General features: G+C 42.6%; 1 protein-coding gene across 2 annotated transcripts in view; it reads right to left on the reverse strand.

The window, feature by feature from the left end:
- Positions 1-15,000, reverse strand: part of polr3a (polymerase (RNA) III (DNA directed) polypeptide A) — a 38,785-nt gene that overhangs the window by 12,075 nt on the left and 11,710 nt on the right. For both annotated transcript variants that reach the window (XM_047817477.1, XM_047817478.1), the window contains exons 10-19: positions 14,851-14,992; positions 7,850-7,990; positions 7,625-7,694; positions 7,285-7,412; positions 6,757-6,895; positions 5,483-5,647; positions 5,230-5,402; positions 4,980-5,091; positions 1,237-1,355; positions 604-741 (exon numbers count right to left, since the gene is read on the reverse strand). In XM_047817477.1, coding sequence (XP_047673433.1) covers positions 604-741; positions 1,237-1,355; positions 4,980-5,091; positions 5,230-5,402; positions 5,483-5,647; positions 6,757-6,895; positions 7,285-7,412; positions 7,625-7,694; positions 7,850-7,990; positions 14,851-14,992 — 1,327 coding nt within the window. The remainder of the gene's footprint in view (positions 1-603; positions 742-1,236; positions 1,356-4,979; positions 5,092-5,229; positions 5,403-5,482; positions 5,648-6,756; positions 6,896-7,284; positions 7,413-7,624; positions 7,695-7,849; positions 7,991-14,850; positions 14,993-15,000) is intronic.

Consider the following 15,000-nt stretch of genomic DNA (forward strand, 5'->3'; position numbering starts at 1 on the left):
CACACACTCACTCTCGCTCGCACACACACTCACTCTCGCTCGCACACTCACTCACTCTCGCTCGCACACACACACACTCACTCACTCTCGCTCGCACACACACTCACTCACTCACTCTCGCTCGCACACACACTCACTCACTCACTCTCGCTCGCACACACACTCACTCACTCACTCTCGCTCGCACACACACTCACTCACTCACTCTCGCTCGCACACACACTCACTCACTCTCGCTCGCACACACACTCACTCACTCTCGCTCGCACACACACTCACTCACTCTCGCACACACACACTCACTCACTCTCGCACACACACACTCACTCACTCTCGCACACACACACTCACTCACTCTCGCACACACACACTCACTCACTCTCGCACACACACACTCACTCACTCTCGCACACACACACTCACTCACTCTCGCACACACACACTCACTCACTCTCGCACACACACACTCACTCACTCTCGCACACACACACTCACTCACTCTCGCACACACACACTCACTCACTCTCGCACACACACTCACTCACTCTCGCACACACACTCACTCACTCTCGCACACACACTCACTCACTCTCGCACACACACCTGCATGTATCCGGTCTCTGCTGTTTTCACTGCCGTGTCCACCAGACCCTCACGGCCAGCCATAGTGTGGAAAAAAAACTCAGTGGGGGTCAAACCTGAGTAAAAACTGTCTGCCACAAAGCCTTTAGCTGCAGGAAGCTGAAAACACACACACACACACATACACACACATACACACACATACACACACACACACACACACACTTAGAATTCCAATTCAAAACAAAGAAAATGTTTTATGCCTCACAGCTGATGATGTGTATTATGATAAACAATTAATAAAAATGACTTTTATTTTGCAGGATTACTTTATTACATAAAGCACACCATGTGTTCCAATGTACAACAAACACACACCTTGGCTGGGAGTGTAACACTGTTGCTAGGTAACTATGAAACATGGACAGCGATGTGCTAATCAGATACATCACAAACATTCCCCAACATTTACCCCAAAAACAATAAAAAAAAAACCCTGTTACACGCATTACACTTCCTGTCACACACCAAACGGTGGGTTGATAAATAAACATAGCACATTACTGTTAACACTGCTAGCATGTGTGTGTTCTGCTGTACGGTGCAGCGTGTATATATATATATATATGATATGATCATGGCGGGTGTTCTTACTTTTGAGTGTTTCTCAAAGTGCGGCAGAGATCGATTCTCAAAGCCATCAGGAACTCGAGAGCCACTGATGGCCTGCTGACCCACACACGCTATCATCTGAGAGATGTTAATAAACGACCCTGCACACGGAGAGAGAGAGAGATTAATATACCTGCAGTATAGTGTTGTGGTAATGAACACAGAGTAATGTCAGGGGGAACACAGAGTAATGTCAGGGGGAACACAGAGTAATGTCAGGGGGAACACAGAGTAATGTCAGGGGGAACACAGAGTAATGTCAGGGGGAACACAGAGTAATGTCAGGGGAACACAGAGTAATGTTCAGGTGGAACACAGAGTAATGTCAGGGGGAACACAGAGTAATGTCAGGGGGAACACAGAGTAATGTCAGGGGGAACACAGAGTAATGTCAGGGGGAACACAGAGTAATGTCAGGGGGAACACAGAGTAATGTCAGGGGGAACACAGAGTAATGTCAGGGGGAACACAGAGTAATGTCAGGGGAACACAGTGTAATATCAGGGGGGACACAGAGTAATGTCAGGGGGAACACAGAGTAATGTCAGGGGGAACACAGAGTAATGTCAGGGGGAACACAGAGTAATGTCAGGGGGAACACAGAGTAATGTCAGGGGGAACACAGAGTAATGTCAGGGGGGACACAGAGTAATGTCAGGGGGGACACAGAGTAATGTCAGGGGGAACACAGAGTAATGTCAGGGGGAACACAGAGTAATGTCAGGGGGAACACAGAGTAATGTCAGGGGGAACACAGAGTAATGTCAGGGGGAACACAGAGTAATGTCAAATACCTTTATGAGCAGGTGATACTGTACACACTCAGCATTAATACAGTATTAACTCCTTAAAGGTGCGGTCTCTATTGTTTGAAAGCCAATGTTGACATATAAAATCACCAAAACAAACACGCCCCCTATCCCAAACAAGTCCCACCCCTGTATCGATAGCTCCGCCCACACATACATACGTAACCCAGGCGACTAACAAAAAGAAACGTGTCTTTATCATAGCTGAAGGGAAGAACAATACGATTGTAGATAAACAAACAAGCAAAAATGACACACAAGCATAATGATGTAAAGGACAAAGGCATATATTAGTTCTGTGTAACAAAGCAAAACCAACGTTACTCACCTATCGAGAAGGAAAAAAGCGCCTCGGCGTCTTAAGTAAAGTCGGCCACATATTCACAGGTCGGAGTTTCCCGAGTCGATAACTCCTGAGCTAAACGCTGTTACTACACAAAACGCGGTTGTAGCTGCCTCTCTACATTACTACGATAGAAAAGAGGTGTTATTTGTGTAGTAACAGCGTTTAGCTCAGGAGTTATTGACTCGGGAAACTCCAACCTGTGAATATGTGGCCAACTTCCTGCTCCTTCAGTTCTCTCCAGCGCTGGAAAGCTGATCCTATATTAACACGTCCTACTTCTTGTCCTTATCATAAGTCTTTCTTCTCTTTCGTTCTTTGTTTTTATCCTCCATGTCGATGTTAAAACCGCTTTCTGCTAATGTCACACACCCACACCGAACACTCTCTCCACCCATATGGACAAGCCCCGCCCCTTTCTGCTCATTGGCTACACGTTTGTTTTGTTTTTGTTTTGCTTGTCGTCCCGACTCGGTTTTCTGAAGCGTTTCACAAACAACGGAGACCGCACCTTTAATGAGACACACTGAGGCTCTTCTCATAGTTACGTGGAGTCAAACACAGGTACAGTACAGTGAGCTTCCAATGGCAGTATTGTGTACTGGTGGTAAGGTCAGTATGATGATAGTATAGTGAGCGTTCTATAGAACAGCTTATATTCTAGGTGTAATACCAAAGTGTTGGCATGGCAACAGTATAGTGGGAGTACAGAGGACTGTGGTATAGATATTAGTACAAGTGTAGTGTACTAGTAGAAGACGTGTACTGGTATTAAAGTGTGGCGCTGTAGTAGTATAGTAGGAGTATAGTGTAGTGGGAGTGTAGTGGGAGTGTAGTGGGAGTATAGTGGGAGTATAGTGGGAGTGTAGTGGGAGTGTAGTTGGGAGTAGAGTGTGGTGGGAAGTATAGTGGGCAGGGTAGTTGGTATGTAGAAGTGTGGTTGTAGTAATAGTGTGTAGTGTCGTTGGGAGTGTTAGTGGTAGTATACTTGTTTTTTACGTACTCTTTTTTTTGTATTATATTGTTAGTATGAAGTTTTGTCTTTGTATTATATTTGGATTTCTTTGTGATTTATTTTAGTATATTTTTTTTTCTTACTCTTTTCATTGCTCTTTCTTTTTATTTTCATTGTTGAATTATATTTTACCTGTCTCTTTTCTATTGTTCTTCACTCTTTTTCTTCATCGTTTTCGTTGTTATTATCTTTTTATTTGTCTTTTCTTCATATGTTCTTTTTCTTACATCTTTTCTCTTCTCTTTTCTCTTCTCTTTTTTCTTCTCTTTTCTCTTTTTTCTTCTCTTTTCTCCTTTTTCTTCTCTTTTTTCTTCTCTTTTTTCTTCTCTCTTCTCTTTTCTTCTCTTTTTCTTCTCTCTTTCTGTCTTTTTCTTCTCTTTTTCTTCTCTTTTTCTTCTCTTTTTCTTTTTCTTCTCTTTTTCTTCCTTCTCTTTTCTTCTCTTCTTTCTTTTTCTTCTGCTTTTTCTTCTCTTCTCTCTTTTCTTCTCTTCTTTTATCTTCTCTTCTCTTCTTTTATCTTCTCTTTTCTTTTCTTCTTTTATCTTCTCTTCTCTTCTTTTATCTTCTCTTTTCTCTTTTCTTTTCTTCTCTTTTCTTCTCTTCTCTTCTTTTATCTTCACTTTTCTTCTCTTTTCTTCTCTTTTCTTCTCTTCTCTTCTCTTCTTTTATATTCTCTTTTCTTCTCTCTTCTTCTCTTTTCTTCTCTTCTCTTTTCTCTTCTCTTTTCTTTTCTTCTCTTCTATTTCATCTTTTCTTCTCTTTTCTCTTCTCTTTTTTTCTTCTCTTCTTGTGTTTCTTCTTCTCTTTTCTCTTCTCTTCTCCTCTTCTCTTTTTTAATCTCTTTTCTTTTTCTTCTCTTTTTCTCTCTCTCTTTGTCTTTCTTTTTCTTCTCTTTTTCTTCTCTTTTCTCTCTTTTCTTTTTCTCTTCTCTTTTTCTTCTCTTTTTCTTTCTTTTTCTTCTTTTGTCTTCTATCTTTTTCTTCTCTTTTTCTTCTCTTTTCTTCTCTTTTATCTTCTCTTTTTCTTCTCTTTTTCTCTTTTTCTTCATCTTTTCTCTTTTTCTTTTCTTTTTCTTCTCTTTTTTCTTCTCTTTTCTTTTCCTCTCCTCTCCTTTTTTCTTCTCTTTTTTCTTCTCTTTTCTCTTTTCTCTTCTCTTTTCTCTTCTCTTTTTTCTTCTCTTTTCTCTTTTTTCTTCTCTTTTCTCCTTTTTCTTCTCTTTTTTCTTCTCTTTTTTCTTCTCTCTTCTCTTTTCTCCTTTTTCTTCTCTTTTTTCTTCTCTTTTTTCTTCTCTCTTGCTTCTCTTCTCTTTTTCTTCTCTCTCTTCTTTTTCTTCTCTTTCTCTTTTTCTCTCCTCTTTTTCTCTCTTGCTCTTTTTCTCCTCTTTTCTTCTCTCTTCTCTTTCTCTTTTCTCTTCTCTTCTTCTTCTCTTCTCTTTTTCTTCTCTTCTCTCTTTCTTCTCTTTTTCTTCTCTTTCTCTTTTTCTTCTCGTCTGTCTCGTTCTCGTGGGGTCGAGTGTATGTGGAGTAGCGTGGAGTACAGTGGAGGTTTGGTTCAGTACCCTTTGAGCCACACAGAGCCATGATGAGAGGACTGTTACTCTTGTCCAACTCTCTCAGACATGCACTGCCAGCGTGATCTCTAATTACTGACAACTCCTTAAGGATCAGCGCCTACACACACACACACACACACACACACACACACACACACACACACACACACACACACACACACACACGCGGTTATACTCAGATAAATGTTTTTACTGTTGGGTATCAAAGACAAACACAATAATGTGTGTGTTTTACCTCCAGAGTCTCCTCAGCTGTACAACCTGGCTGTTGTTGGAGTTTTCCTGTATTCAGGGCCTCAATGTACTCGTCACATTTCTTATATCCAGCATCCAGCAGTTCCTGTTTGGCCTTCAGCAGACCCTGACCAGGGGTCACGTCCCCGATCCCAATGGAGAACCCACGGTTAGCTGTAACACACACACACACACACATGTTTACATGTACGAATATCCATAACCATAAGAAGATACACATGCAGGATACTTACAGAGGTATGTAGGTGCGACTCGGGCAAGGCGACTCATGGCGTCAGCTGCCTCCATCTGACCCCAGTCTCTCAGCAGGATGTAGAAGATATTGTTCTTTGATCCTGAACCCAGTGTTCCTTTATCCATACTGCCACATAGTAACTCACTGTTCTGGATCACCACATCTATACACACACACACACACACACACACACACACACACACACACACACACACACACACACACACACACTATAAATACAATCTGTAACTGTAGAACAATAGGAATGTATTATACTGTTGCAGACTTTACACACATTATACTATCAATAGCATTGGACTGTGACAGTCTAGAGATCGTTTGCCCTACAGCAGTACAAGTCCATCATGGCAACAGTATATACACACTACAGTATTGTTGTACAGTAACACAGTGAAGCCTAGTGCAGTGTGTGGTGCAGTGTGTGGTGCAGTGTGTGGTGCAGTGTGTGGTGCAGTGTGTGGTACAGAGAATAGTGTAGAGTATAGTGCAGTGTGTAGTGTAGTGTGTAGAGCAGAGCGTAGTGCAGTGTGTGGTGCAGGTGTGGCGCAGTGTGTGGCGCAGTGTGTGGCGCAGTGTGTGGCGCAGTGAGTGGCGCAGTGAGTGGCGCAGTGTGTGGCGCAGTGTGTGGCGCAGTGAGTGGCGCAGTGAGTGGCGCAGTGTGTGGCGCAGTGTGTGGCGCAGTGTGTGGCGCAGTGTGTGGCACAGTGTGTGGCGCAGTGTGTGGCGCAGTGAGTGGCGCAGTGTGTGGCGCAGAGCATAATGTAGTAGTTCAGTGGCAGCAGATGCATGGGGGAGTGTAGAAGTAGCACCTTACAATTTAATACAAATATAGAATAACATTGAAGTGTCGTGTGTGTGCGTGTGTGTGTGTGCGCGTGCGCGTGTGTGTGTGTGTGTGTGTGTGTGTGTAGTTACAGGAGTCGTTCTGACACAGGTCCTCTCCTCAGTGTGTGGCGCAGTGCGTGGCGCAGTGCGTGGCGCAGAGCGTAGTGCAGAGTGAGGTGCAGTGTGCGGCGCAGTGTGCGGCGCAGTGTGCGGCGCAGTGTGCGGTGCAGTGCAGTGTGAGGTGCAGTGTGCGGTGCAGTGCAGAGCATAATGTAGTAGTACAGTGGCAGCAGGTGCATGGGGGAGTGTAGAAGTAGCACCTTACAATTTAATGCAAATATAGAATAACATTGAAGTGTCGTGTGTGTGTGTGTGTGTGTGTGTGTGCGCGTGTGTGTGTGTGTGTGTGTGTGTGTGTGTAGTTACAGGAGTCGTTGTGACACAGGTCCTCTCCTCTTCCACAGTACTGTTTGCCTTTGGTTCTCAGGTTAGCCTTCACTGGGCAGATCTTACTGGGCTTCAGGATTAAACTAAAGATCTGCTTGCCTGTCCACAAACGCACAGGCTAACACACACACACACACACACACACACACAAACACACACACACACACATTTCAGAGTGCTTCTATTATAAATAAAGGCAAATTATTCTGAGCTCTGTACTGTCACAAGAGAATGAGACAGTTTAGATGTTCAGACAGACAGAGAGGAAGTGAGATAGACACAATGAGAGTGAGACAGTTTAGATGTTCAGACAGACAGAGAGGAAGTGAGACAGACACAATGAGAGTGAGACAGTTTAGATGTTCAGACAGAGAGGAAGTGAGACAGACACAATGAGAGTGAGACAGTTTAGATGTTCAGACAGAGAGGAAGTGAGACAGACACAATGAGAGTGAGACAGACACAATAAGAGGGAGACAGACACAATGAGAGGGAGACAGATTATACCTTCATAATGACAGGGTGAGGGAGGGCAATTTTTAGCTTCTCATCTTTGCCCACCAGGATTGAGGCAATGATCTGACAGGCTTTAGCTCGATCAAAGAACGTGTCCTTCAGAGTGAGAAGATAACCACCTAAACACACACACACACACACACACACACACACACACACACACACACACACACACACACAGAGCTAAAGAGTGCCACCTACTGATACATACAGGAACAATTAACAAGGCAGACAGACAGACAGAAAGACAGACAGAGAATCAGACAGACAGACAGACAGACAGACAGACAGAGACAGACAGAGAGACAGACAGACAGACAGACAGTCAGACCTGTGAGGAAGTCCTGAATAGCAGCGATCAGAGGTTCACCATTCCTTGGGGTCACCAGGTTAGCTTTCGTCTGAAATAGAGACAAAGAACGAGAGAAACATTGTCGGGTTGTATATACTGAAAGTGTGTATAGTGTGTGTGTAAGCAGACACTGTGTGTGTGTGTGTGTGTGTGTGTGTGTGTGTGTGTGTAAGCAGACACTGTGTGTGTGTGTGTGTGTCTCACCCCCATGAGTACAAGAGCCTCAGCTTTGGCCTCCTCAGTCTGCGGCAGATGAAGGTTCATCTCATCTCCATCAAAGTCAGCATTATACGGCGTACACACACACTCGTTAAAGCGGAAGGTCCGGTGGGGTTTCACACGTGCCTGAGACACAAACACATCTCATGTACACAACATAAACAAAGCACTGCTGATCTCAGCATCACAACAACGGACTCTTTTCTTTGTTGTGTTCTGGGAAACACTTCTGCTCCTGAAAGTAAACACAGAGAGGACGAGGAGAAGCTTCGTCCTGCAGAACATGAGGGCGACTCTGTGAGGATCCTGAGACATCTACAGATCTACCAGCTCCAGTTAGACTCTGTGACACTAAAGAGGAGACGTGAACCCCATGTGGTGTTTTACATCACTACAACATTTATCAGACTGTATATATATAATCACACCCCCAGTGTCACCCAGATGAGGATGAGGTTATATAATCACACCCCCAGTGTCACCCAGATGAGGATGAGGTTATATAATCACACCCCCAGTGTCACCCAGATGAGGATGAGGTTATATAATCACACCCCCAGTGTCACCCAGATGAGGATGAGGTTATATAATCACACCCCCAGTGTCACCCAGATGAGGATGAGGTTATATAATCACCCCCCCAGTGTCACCCAGATGAGGATGAGGTTATATAATCACACCCCAGTGTCACCCAGATGAGGATGAGGTTATATAATCACACCCCCAGTGTCACCCAGATGAGGATGAGGTTATATAATCACACCCCCAGTGTCACCCAGATGAGGATGAGGTTATATAATCACACCCCCAGTGTCACCCAGATGAGGATGAGGTTATATAATCACACCCCCAGTGTCACCCAGATGAGGATGAGGTTCCCCTTTGAGTCTGGTTCCTCTCAAGGTTCCTTCCTTTACCATCTAAGGGAGTTTTTCCTCCCCACAGTCACCTGAGTCACCTCAGACTTGTTCATTGGGGATAAATACATACACATTTATATATAACTAATATTAATCTGGGACTTTTATATTATATTAATCTTTATATTAATCTTTATATTAATCTTTATATTATTATTATTATAAACCTTTTGTTCTATGTTTATGTTCCTGTAAAGCTGCTCTGAGACGATGTTAATTGTTCAAAGCGATATACAAATAAACATGAATTTAATTAAATAATGTTTACGCATCGTTAGCTATCTCTGCTAAAGAACTGATCGTAAAAACAACACAATATAAGAGCCTTCAGTGTTGTGTAGGTGTAACAGTTGTGTAGGTGTAACAGTTGTGTAGGTGTAACAGTGTTGTGTAGGTGTAACAGTTGTGTAGGTGTAACAGTGTTGTGTAGGTGTAACAGTGTTGTGTAGGTGTAACAGTTGTGTAGGTGTAACAGTGTTGTGTAGGTGTAACAGTTGTGTAGGTGTAACAGTTGTGTAGGTGTAACAGTTGTGTAGGTGTAACAGTTGTGTAGGTGTAACAGTGTTGTGTAGGTGTAACAGTTGTGTAAGTGTAACAGTGTTGTGTAGGTGTAACAGTGTTGTGTAGGTGTAACAGTGTTGTGTAGGTGTAACAGTGTTGTGTAGGTGTAACAGTTGTGTAGGTGTAACAGTTGTGTAGGTGTAACAGTTGTGTAGGTGTAACAGTGTTGTGTAGGTGTAACAGTTGTGTAAGTGTAACAGTGTTGTGTAGGTGTAACAGTGTTGTGTAGGTGTAACAGTGTTGTGTAGGTGTAACAGTGTTGTGTAAGTGTAACAGTGTTGTGTAGGTGTAACAGTTGTGTAGGTGTAACAGTGTTGTGGTGTAACAGTTGTGTAGGTGTAACAGTTGTGTAGGTGTAACAGTGTTGTGTAGGTGTAACAGTGTTGTGTAGGTGTAACAGTTGTGTAGGTGTAACAGTGTTGTGTAGGTGTAACAGTGTTGTGTAGGTGTAACAGTTGTGTAGGTGTAACAGTGTTGTGTAGGTGTAACAGTTGTGTAGGTGTAACAGTTGTGTAGGTGTAACAGTGTTGTGTAGGTGTAACAGTTGTGTAGGTGTAACAGTTGTGCAGGTGTAACAGTGTTGTGGTGTAACAGTGTTGTGTAAGTGTAACAGTTGTGTAGGTGTAACAGTTGTGTAAGTGTAACAGTGTTGTGTAGGTGTAACAGTGTTGTGTAAGTGTAACAGTGTTGTGTAGGTGTAACAGTGTTGTGTAGGTGTAACAGTTGTGTAGGTGTAACAGTTGTGTAGGTGTAACAGTTGTGTAGGTGTAACAGTTGTGTAGGTGTAACAGTGTTGTGTAGGTGTAACAGTGTTGTGTAGGTGTAACAGTGTTGTGTAGGTGTAACAGTGTTGTGTAGGTGTAACAGTGTTGTGTAGGTGTAACAGTGTTGTGTAGGTGTAACAGTTGTGTAAGTGTAACAGTTGTGTAAGTGTAACAGTTGTGTAGGTGTAACAGTTGTGTAGGTGTAACAGTGTTGTGTAGGTGTAACAGTGTTGTGTAGGTGTAACAGTGTTGTGTAGGTGTAACAGTTGTGTAGGTGTAACAGTTGTGTAGGTGTAACAGTGTTGTGTAGGTGTAACTGTTGTGTAGGTGTAACAGTTGTGTAGGTGTAACAGTTGTGTAAGTGTAACAGTTGTGTAAGTGTAACAGTTGTGTAAGTGTAACAGTGTTGTGTAGGTGTAACAGTTGTGTAGGTGTAACAGTTGTGTAAGTGTAACAGTTGTGTAAGTGTAACAGTTGTGTAGGTGTAACAGTGTTGTGTAGGTGTAACAGTTGTGTAGGTGTAACAGTGTTGTGTAGGTGTAACAGTGTTGTGTAGGTGTAACAGTTGTGTAGGTGTAACAGTGTTGTGTAAGTGTTGTGTAGGTGTAACAGTGTTGTGTAGGTGTAACAGTTGTGTAGGTGTAACAGTTGTGTAGGTGTAACAGTTGTGTAAGTGTAACAGTTGTGTAAGTGTAACAGTGTTGTGTAGGTGTAACAGTTGTGTAGGTGTAACAGTTGTGTAAGTGTAACAGTTGTGTAAGTGTAACAGTTGTGTAGGTGTAACAGTGTTGTGTAGGTGTAACAGTTGTGTAGGTGTAACAGTTGTGTAGGTGTAACAGTTGTGTAGGTGTAACAGTGTTGTATAGGTGTAACAGTGTTGTGTAAGTGTAACAGTGTTGTGTAGGTGTAACAGTTGTGTAGGTGTAACTGTTGTGTAGGTGTAACAGTGTTGTGTAGGTGTAACAGTGTTGTGTAGGTGTAACAGTTGTGTAGGTGTAACAGTTGTGTAGGTGTAACAGTTGTGTAGGTGTAACAGTGTTGTGTAAGTGTAACAGTTGTGTAGGTGTAACAGTGTTGTGTAGGTGTAACAGTGTTGTGTAGGTGTAACAGTGTTGTGTAGGTGTAACAGTGTTGTGTAGGTGTAACAGTTGTGTAGGTGTAACAGTGTTGTGTAAGTGTAACAGTTGTGTAGGTGTAACAGTGTTGTGTAGGTGTAACAGTGTTGTGTAGGTGTAACAGTGTTGTGTAGGTGTAACAGTGTTGTGTAGGTGTAACAGTTTTGTGTAGGTGTAACAGTTGTGTAGGTGTAACAGTTGTGTAGGTGTAACAGTGTTGTGTAGGTGTAACAGTTGTGTAGGTGTAACAGTTGTGTAGGTGTAACAGTGTTGTGTAGGTGTACAGTTGCGTAGGTGTAACAGTTGTGTAGGTGTAACAGTGTTGTGTAAGTGTAACAGTGTTGTGTAGGTGTAACAGTTGTGTAGGTGTAACTGTTGTGTAGGTGTAACAGTTGTGTAAGTGTAACAGTTGTGTAGGTGTAACAGTGTTGTGTAGGTGTAACAGTGTTGTGTAGGTGTAACAGTTGTGTAGGTGTAACAGTGTTGTGTAGGTGTAACAGTTGTGTAGGTGTAACAGTTGTGTAGGTGTAACAGTTGTGTAGGTGTAACAGTGTTGTGTAGGTGTAACAGTTGTGTAGGTGTAACAGTTGTGTAGGTGTAACAGTGTTGTGTAAGTGTAACAGTTGTGTAGGTGTAACAGTTGTGTAGGTGTAACAGTTGTGTAGGTGTAACAGTGTTGTGTAAGTGTAACAGTGTTGTGTAGGTGTAACAGTTGTGTAGGTGTAACTGTTGTGTAGGTGTAACAGTTGTGTAAGTGTAACTGTTGTGTAGGTGTAACAGTTGTGTAGGTGTAACAGTGTTGTGTAAGTGTAACAGTGTTGTGTAAGTGTAACAGTGTTGTGTAGGTGTAACAGTTGTGTAGGTGTAACTGTTGTGTAGGTGTAACAGTGTTGTGTAGGTGTAACAGTGTTGTGTAGGTGTAACAGTTGTGTAGGTGTAACAGTTGTGTAGGTGTAACAGTGTTGTGTAGGTGTAACAGTTGTGTAGGTGTAACAGTTGTGTAGGTGTAACAGTTGTGTAGGTGTAACAGCGTTGTGTAGGTGTAACAGCGTTGTGTAGGTGTAACAGCGTTGTGTAGGTGTAACAGTTGTGTAGGTGTAACAGTTGTGTAGGTGTAACAGTTGTGTAGGTGTAACAGTTGTGTAGGTGTAACAGTTGTGTAGGTGTAACAGTTGTGTAAGTGTAACAGTTGTGTAAGTGTAACAGTTGTGTAAGTGTAACAGTGTTGTGTAGGTGTAACAGTTGTGTAGGTGTAACAGTTGTGTAAGTGTAACAGTTGTGTAAGTGTAACAGTTGTGTAGGTGTAACAGTGTTGTGTAGGTGTAACAGTTGTGTAGGTGTAACAGTTGTGTAGGTGTAACAGTTGTGTAGGTGTAACAGTGTTGTATAGGTGTAACAGTGTTGTGTAAGTGTAACAGTGTTGTGTAGGTGTAACAGTTGTGTAGGTGTAACTGTTGTGTAGGTGTAACAGTGTTGTGTAGGTGTAACAGTGTTGTGTAGGTGTAACAGTTGTGTAGGTGTAACAGTTGTGTAGGTGTAACAGTTGTGTAGGTGTAACAGTGTTGTGTAAGTGTAACAGTTGTGTAGGTGTAACAGTGTTGTGTAGGTGTAACAGTGTTGTGTAGGTGTAACAGTGTTGTGTAGGTGTAACAGTGTTGTGTAGGTGTAACAGTTGTGTAGGTGTAACAGTGTTGTGTAAGTGTAACAGTTGTGTAGGTGTAACAGTGTTGTGTAGGTGTAACAGTGTTGTGTAGGTGTAACAGTGTTGTGTAGGTGTAACAGTGTTGTGTAGGTGTAACAGTTTTGTGTAGGTGTAACAGTTGTGTAGGTGTAACAGTTGTGTAGGTGTAACAGTGTTGTGTAGGTGTAACAGTTGTGTAGGTGTAACAGTTGTGTAGGTGTAACAGTGTTGTGTAGGTGTAACAGTTGTGTAGGTGTAACAGTTGTGTAGGTGTAACAGTGTTGTGTAAGTGTAACAGTGTTGTGTAGGTGTAACAGTTGTGTAGGTGTAACTGTTGTGTAGGTGTAACAGTTGTGTAAGTGTAACAGTTGTGTAGGTGTAACAGTGTTGTGTAGGTGTAACAGTGTTGTGTAGGTGTAACAGTTGTGTAGGTGTAACAGTGTTGTGTAGGTGTAACAGTTGTGTAGGTGTAACAGTTGTGTAGGTGTAACAGTTGTGTAGGTGTAACAGTGTTGTGTAGGTGTAACAGTTGTGTAGGTGTAACAGTTGTGTAGGTGTAACAGTGTTGTGTAAGTGTAACAGTTGTGTAGGTGTAACAGTTGTGTAGGTGTAACAGTTGTGTAGGTGTAACAGTGTTGTGTAAGTGTAACAGTGTTGTGTAGGTGTAACAGTTGTGTAGGTGTAACTGTTGTGTAGGTGTAACAGTTGTGTAAGTGTAACTGTTGTGTAGGTGTAACAGTTGTGTAGGTGTAACAGTGTTGTGTAAGTGTAACAGTGTTGTGTAAGTGTAACAGTGTTGTGTAGGTGTAACAGTTGTGTAGGTGTAACTGTTGTGTAGGTGTAACAGTGTTGTGTAGGTGTAACAGTGTTGTGTAGGTGTAACAGTTGTGTAGGTGTAACAGTTGTGTAGGTGTAACAGTGTTGTGTAGGTGTAACAGTTGTGTAGGTGTAACAGTTGTGTAGGTGTAACAGTTGTGTAGGTGTAACAGCGTTGTGTAGGTGTAACAGCGTTGTGTAGGTGTAACAGCGTTGTGTAGGTGTAACAGTTGTGTAGGTGTAACAGTTGTGTAGGTGTAACAGTTGTGTAGGTGTAACAGTGTTGTGTAGGTGTAACAGTTGTGTAGGTGTAACAGTGTTGTGTAGGTGTAACAGTTGTGTAGGTGTAACAGTTGTGTAGGTGTAACAGTTGTGTAGGTGTAACAGTTGTGTAAGTGTAACAGTGTTGTGTAGGTGTAACAGTGTTGTGTAGGTGTAACAGTTGTGTAGGTGTAACAGTTGTGTAGGTGTAACAGTTGTGTAGGTGTAACAGTTGTGTAGGTGTAACAGTGTTGTGTAGGTGTAACAGTTGTGTAAGTGTAACAGTGTTGTGTAGGTGTAACAGTGTTGTGTAGGTGTAACAGTTGTGTAGGTGTAACAGTTGTGTAGGTGTAACAGTGTTGTGTAGGTGTAACAGTTGTGTAGGTGTAACAGTGTTGTGTAGGTGTAACAGTGTTGTGTAGGTGTAACAGTGTTGTGTAGGTGTAACAGTGTTGTGTAGGTGTAACAGTGTTGTGTAGGTGTAACAGTGTTGTGTAGGTGTAACAGTTGTGTAAGTGTAACAGTTGTGTAAGTGTAACAGTGTTGTGTAGGTGTAACAGTTGTGTAGGTGTAACAGTGTTGTGTAGGTGTAACAGTGTTGTGTAGGTGTAACAGTTGTGTAGGTGTAACAGTGTTGTGTAGGTGTAACAGTTGTGTAGGTGTAACAGTTGTGTAGGTGTAACAGTTGTGTAGGTGTAACAGTGTTGTGTAGGTGTAACAGTTGTGTAGGTGTAACAGTGTTGTGTAAGTGTAACAGTTGTGTAGGTGTAACAGTTGTGTAGGTGTAACAGTGTTGTGTAAGTGTAACAGTGTTGTGTAGGTGTAACAGTTGTGTAGGTGTAACAGTTGTGTAGGTGTTGTTACTGACGATGTGTGCCATGATGCTAAGCTTGTGCAGTGACGGCTGGCGGTTAAACAGGACAATGTCTCCATCGATCATGTGTCTCTCCACCACGTCCCCCAGCTTCAGCTCCTGCGCCATCTTCTCTCTGTTCCCGTACTTCAGGAACCTGTTTCA

This window comes from Tachysurus fulvidraco, chromosome 8 (genome assembly GCF_022655615.1).
Source record: "Tachysurus fulvidraco isolate hzauxx_2018 chromosome 8, HZAU_PFXX_2.0, whole genome shotgun sequence".
Lineage (NCBI taxonomy): Eukaryota > Metazoa > Chordata > Actinopteri > Siluriformes > Bagridae > Tachysurus > Tachysurus fulvidraco.